Source organism: Sinocyclocheilus grahami, unplaced genomic scaffold (assembly GCF_001515645.1).
Source record: "Sinocyclocheilus grahami isolate Dianchi unplaced genomic scaffold, SAMN03320097.WGS_v1.1 scaffold831.1, whole genome shotgun sequence".
Classification (NCBI taxonomy): Eukaryota; Metazoa; Chordata; class Actinopteri; order Cypriniformes; family Cyprinidae; genus Sinocyclocheilus; species Sinocyclocheilus grahami.
In genome coordinates, this window is record NW_015506010.1 from 221,609 (window position 1) to 228,404 (window position 6,796).

Here is a 6,796-nt window from a genome sequence, read left to right on the forward strand (position 1 = left end):
AGAGAGAGAGAGAGAGGGAGAGAGAGAGAGAGAGAGAGAGAGAGAGGGAGAGAGAGAGAGGGAGAGAGGGAGAGAGAGAGAGAGGGAGAGAATATTTTATACTACTAGTCAAAATGTATTTCTAACAAATCAAATGAAGCGGCTTCCCGTACCAGCCGCTGAGAGCCGCAGACGGTCGAGCTCCCCCTGCAGGCGGCGGATCAGATCATCTTTAGCGTCCAGCTCCAGCTCCAGCTCGTCGATGAGAGCGTCTCTCTGCAGTAACTCCTCAATCTTCAGCTGAAGTGCGAACTGAAGATCTCTGAGAGTCCCCATGAGCCCTGCGCGAGGGGACACAGAGAGGGGCTGATGGGTGCGTGCGTTTATGTGAGATAACTGGACAGTTCTACAGGATGAAATGAACGGCAGACAAAACTGAAGTTGCTCTGAAATGATTTAAAGAATCTCCAAAACTCATCGGCTGTATTAGCCTATCGAGGCGCAGTCAGCGCTGCATATGAATCCAAACAGATTAAGCCACGACAAAACCAATTTATTATTTTTTTTTATTTCTTTACACACTGCATTGACAATAAGCGATGGGCTAACCGAGAAGACATTTACCTGAAAAATATAAGCAAGGAACATGGGACTTACAAGCAGACCGAAGGCAATAAATATCCCCTCTGGAATGACAGAGCTGGTCCGCTTTAGGAATACTGAAGACATCCAGAGTGTGAATGTTTGAATCATGCCTTCGCCGCACGAGCGCTGATCTGACACAGAGCGAGAGAGAGAGAGGGGGGGGGGTCATTCTAATACACAGCCATGCTATGATCAGTGTTCAATGTTGACGAGTTGCATAAAACAATGCAACACAATAAGCAGTTTTCATTGCATTCAAGCTCGGTTGCACTAAATATGATTTATCAATGACTATGCCGACAACATGTAGCATTATAGCATAATTTCTAAAAGAAAAATAGGGCAGTCATTTTCAAAAATGTGCTTCTGGCTCGATTACTTGATCTTACAAAACACAGCATTTTAATAATGACTAATATGTTGTTGTTGGTTTGTGTTGTTTGTGTTTTATAGGCATAAAGTTAGCTATGCTAATAAATAATACAGTTTTAGTCGTTTATATATATTCGCGTGAATGGGGATCATTTTGACAACATTGTCATCTGAGCAGAAAAATATATCAAAAACACAAAGGAAACCCTTTTCTGCTTTTAATGCAATTATACCCTCAATCAGTTACTGTAAAAAAAAAATTAATAATAATAATACATATTTAATGTAGTTTTTGTTACGACCTGGATCCAAGTCAAAAAGTCCACTGTCCACATTTGTAGGTGTCATGAAAGTTGCACAGGTGCATTCAATTTCACCATTTGAAATTTCATTTCAGATTCAGAGTCTGGATTTGGAGAATTATGGACGTGACTGAAAGTGAAATGGTTCTGTTTCCACCAGTTTTTTCACATTTATAAGAAAACTATAAATATAGCCTACATGTGTTATTTTTCCTTTACTAGTTAAGAGCAACACCCAACCTAAAAGCAGATTTCATTGGTCAACTCGGTTGTATTCACCTGTTCAGATTTCAGAGTCAAGTCAGTAAGTTAAACACTAATGCAGTCGATTAGGGTGTGCTACACTCTAAAAAAATGCTGGGTTGTTTCAACCCAACTTTGGGTCAAATATGGACTAACCCAATTTTTGGGTTACATTTTAAACAAAATTTTTAACCCAAAAGTTGGGTTAGTCCATATTTGACCCAAAGTTGGGTTGAAACAACCCAGCATTTTTAGAGTGTACCAATGCTGTAGTGTACGTTTACACAATGTACTACAAAACAGAGAAGTTTTTCCTTTGCAATTTTTTAAAAGTTTAATGTACAGATGACAACGTTGTCAAAACAATCTGCGAAAACTACTGGATTATGCATGCCGGTATTGTTGGAAATGTCACCGCTGGCCTGGCATATATTTATTAATGCTCAAAAACAATACAGACAGTAACAGATAACAATGGTACATATCTGCCCTTACTTTATTTTTTTATTTATGAAACGTATCCACATTCAAGTGTTTAAAAAAAGAATGCATGAAGCTAGAATAAAATGTTTTTGTTTACAAGCAGATACCCTGTTCTTTTGAAGTTTATATGTTTAGATATTCATGTAACAAAATATATACAAATTAATACCTAAATAGGGACATAGTAGTATACTTAAAGTATGATGTAAAGTTCACTTAAAGAAAACTTAAGAGTATACTTGTAGTATAAAACTACTAAACTAGTAGTTTACTGAGACTATACTTCAAAGTGTACTAAAAATGCTACTACAAGTATTTAATTAGTAAACTATCAGTATACCTATAAGTTCACTTTTAGTGTAGTTGCACTACGAGCTAAAAAACATTGATGTAAACTAGTTGTGTACACAAAGTTTACTACTGTTATACTTAAAGCATACTTAAAAGTATACTTTTATATACTAGAAAGTGGGCCAATTCAGCCCCAAGGAGTATTAAAATAGTACACTTACAAGTATACTACTAGTACACTGATATTTGTATACTTACTACGTAAAGTATACTTAAAATATACTTGAACTTTACTTAAGTATACTTACTAAAATAAACTTGAAGTATACTACTTTTTGGTAAGGGTAAACACTTTTTTTTTTGCATTCGCATGGCGTCACCGTTGCACAAATTTGAATTTTTATATGGAGATGTTCTCATTAACCATAGTTTTCAGGCCCCCAAAACGCCAATGTGCATAAAAATCTTTCAGTTTTTAGTTGAAAACATTGTTGTGTGAACACCCCTTATTTACACCACAACGATGTACTACAAAAAAAGTTTTTTTCCTTAGCATAGGCTTTAAAAAGTTTCACACACAGATGATAACGGTGTCAACACAATCCCTGTTCACATGGATCCGCAAAAACAAAACAAAAAACGCTGTAGGCCTAATATGTATGCCAGGCCAGTAGATGGCGACGTTACTTCGAAAGAAACTTACACATGTCTATAGACTGAATAGTAATATGCATACACATGACATCACCGTTTTCACAAATTTGTGTTTTTTACACAGAGATAATACAGTTTTCATAAACGTACAGTTTGAAACCCATTTTCAAAAGTTTGCATTTCCCAAAATGCTGTTGTCATGTAAATGAACGGCCAAAACGCACAAAAAGTGTTCAGTTTTTAGTTAAAAACGGTGTTGTGTAAGGTTAGGGTTATTTGTTTCAGTTTTATGTAGACAGTCAGCACTGTGATGGATATGTCCAGTGTTGGGGAAAGTTACTTTTAAAAGTAATGCATTACAATATTGCGTTACTCCATAAAAAAGTAACTAATTACGATACTTAGTTACTTTTTATGGAAAGTAATGCGTTACGTTACTTTTGCGCTACTTTTTAAATCTGGACAGGGCTTGCTTGTTTGTTTTTAAAATAAAAAAGTTATATTTTTGGCAAATATAAAAGCCTTTTCACACCAAAAGTGAAATGAATGAGCCTCAGGCTGAAGGGAAAGTTAATTTACGTCCGTACAGTAGAATGCAGAAGAAGACATTTCAACACACATAATTTTAGAGTAATTTGTGCTTATTAGTACGGTTGAACTGAATCATCGAAGGGTCAGAAGTAAAGACATTGGTTAAAAGAATGGGATTAAATACATAAAGCATATTTGTGTTGTTTAACATTTAATTATTGCAGGTTTGCGTCATATTCTGAGTTGCATTATTTTTATTCATTTTGAGGAATACTGAATCTGTGTGTGTTTTTGTGAGTGAGATGAATTAATGCATAGTTATATTTATTTTAGAACTACAGTAACATCTGATTTCTCTCGACATGGGGACAGCAGATTTATTTGAGAAAGTAACTCAGATATTCTCTTATAAATTAAAAAGTAATGCGTTACTTTACTAGTTACTTGAAAAAGTAATCTGATTACGTAACTCGCGTTACTTGTAATGCGTTACCCCCAACACTGGTTATGAGCAATGAAATCTTTTTTTCTTCAGGAAAAAAAAACAAGTCAGGCATTTTAGGAGGGGCAGGTCATCTCATGTACAGAAATGAAGACTTTTGCACGATGCTGCACCACCTGAGTGCATCAGCACCACATAAACAACAACAACAACAACAAAATCTGCATGAAGTGGAATTATTGCAAGAGCAGTTTACTGCATAAGATACAGTGTGAAGTGTGATGTTAAAAGTCACTTCTCAATACCACAAGTCACCATCAACCACCAGAGCCCCATAATCACCCAGCAACAGATAAAGGAAATATATGATTCGTTAAAAATAGATCAGAGGGCGGGGTTATATCTGTTGTCCCGTATGCTCGCCCTCTTCCGTACTGCAGCGTTTTGCGTTCAGACAGAGAGTATAGCAGAGTAACAGAGATCAGCGACTTTAGGGTGAACATCATGTTTAAACTCGCTGTAGTCGCTCTTGTGCTTCTCAGCGCCAGCTGTTTCGCCAAACAATGTAAGTAGGCCTATAATTAATCTGTTTTCTGACGCAGGCGTTCTTTGCTACGCTTCTTATTATGCTTTTTGTTTTTAGTAGCCTAATTGTTGTTCATTTTATTTTTGATACTATTTTATATTTCCATGGTTTATACAGTCTTTATCAAATCCTACGTTTGAATCCCTCATTCGTTTACAAATATATATATATATACATGTTTATTTAACCTATATAGCGTATGTCGTACTTTCAGCTACTGGAGAATACGAAGGATAAAATCCTTTAAATTGTTCAAAACATAACAAAACGTTGAAAAACGTATATTTGTCATTTTTAAAAAGCTTGTGAAAATCTGTCCAGGGCATTCAAACACATCCAAGACGTTTGTTTGTCTGAAATCCCCGGAACATTTTACTTTCACTTTCACTTTGCGGGGAAACTCCTCAAGATAACCTTACTGAAGAACTGGTTTTTACTGGATATTAATGGTTGGTAGTTATAAAGTCACATTGATATGACACTTGATAACATGTTATTTAATCAAGTTTTAGTTTCTGTAAGAAATTATTCGTGTGTTAAAATCACAGTTATAATGAATACGACAATAAACAACCAGGCCTAATTAGCCTGCTACTGTACATGGGACAAAGTCGAGACGTCCCATTGTGGTGCCTGCATCAAATTAAAATTACAAAAGAACTTTATGTATATACAGAGAAAGCATATTCAATCCAAGTAAAGTGGTTTCTTTTGTGAAAATAAAATGTCAAAATATGGGTGAAATAGGCTAATGTTCCATCGTCGTTCAGTGTAACAGATATATGTAATATATTTACTTATTAAAATTGAAATATATATATATATATATATATATATAGTGACAAAGATTAGTCAAAATTTAGTAAAATTTTTAAATGACAAAAAAATATTGTTTTGGGTTGCTGCACTGTGATCCTTAAATATAGTCTTTAATGTCATCTAATGATTCTTGTTTTAAATATACGTTATATGAACTATTGTCACTCTGAATTACACTTTAGTGGGTGTCTTCAGTAAATCAGGGTAATAATGTATTCTAGTCTTTTTTTTCCTCCGAAAAAAAAAATTTAATTAAACAGGACACATTCTAATGTACGAACAAAAAATTAAAGCTGTATTTAACTTTTATTGTTTTGATGCTTGAAAACCCCTTTTCGTCTTTGACCCACGTGTATGCATTAATACATACATAAGATAAATAAAACATAAGGACAAAGACAATAAACATTTCCAAATGTAATACATGCAATACAATATATAAGAATGAACAGTATTCAGATATTATTTAAAACAACAATTTTTCCATTTGTATTGTTTCTAGCTGACCCAAAAGTGCAGGTGTACAGCCGCAACCCTGGAGAGTATGGGAAGAAAAACGTGCTGATCTGCTACGTCAGTGGCTTTCACCCCCCTGACATCACCATTGAGCTCCTGAAGAACGGGCAGGAGATCCCGCACAGCCACCAGACCGACCTGGCCTTCGAGCAGGGCTGGCAGTTCCACCTGACCAAGCATGCTGATTTCACCCCTCAGGCTGGAGAGGAGTACAGCTGCAGAGTCCGACACATGAGCAACACAAAGACCTACACATGGGGTGAGAACAGATCTGAGGTCTTTATCTTGATTTGCATTGTCGGTAAAGGTCAGAGATGTTGGTTTATTTAGGAGCTGTTTGAGTATTTCTCACTTTCTTAGACATCTGTCCAAAGGATCATGGAGATGAATTCCTCTCTTTCATGTTGTTTAAAGATTTAGGACTCGTTAAGTAGTCACCTAGGGTAACCCATTTTAATTATCATACAAAATGTCCTTAAAACCAAATGTTTGAAAGGAATGGTAATACTATGAAACACACAGACCCAACAATATGCAAAATGTATCATTAATTGTAATCATTAACTAATTAATAGTCATTTCAAATCTTTACCAGTCTTTGCCACTATTCTTCAAATCACAAGGCTTTACTCATTTGTGACAAGAAGTTTTTAATCATTTAAAATATAATACAATTTGGTATGGTCACTTATATATGTACTGTATATACTGTAGGTCAGAATAAGTATATTATTTCATTTTTACATAAATATATCTGTTATGTTATGATTGATCATTATTTGACCCATATATTTTGGCATTTTCACAAAAGTATTTGAAACATTAAAGTAGACACTTTACTTGCATTTAATATACTTTCTTATATATATATATATATATATATATATTTTTTTTTTTAATATATTTTTATTTTTATTTATTTATTTAGTCATT

General features: G+C 34.7%; 1 protein-coding gene across 1 annotated transcript in view; it reads left to right on the top strand.

The window, feature by feature from the left end:
• Positions 1-4,367: 4,367 nt before the first annotated feature.
• Positions 4,368-6,796, top strand: part of LOC107562648 (beta-2-microglobulin-like) — a 3,654-nt gene continuing 1,225 nt past the window's right edge. Inside the window, exons 1-2 of the mRNA XM_016247321.1 lie at positions 4,368-4,507; positions 5,850-6,122. Of these exons, the coding sequence (XP_016102807.1) occupies positions 4,447-4,507; positions 5,850-6,122 (334 nt within the window). The 5' untranslated portion in view covers positions 4,368-4,446. The remainder of the gene's footprint in view (positions 4,508-5,849; positions 6,123-6,796) is intronic.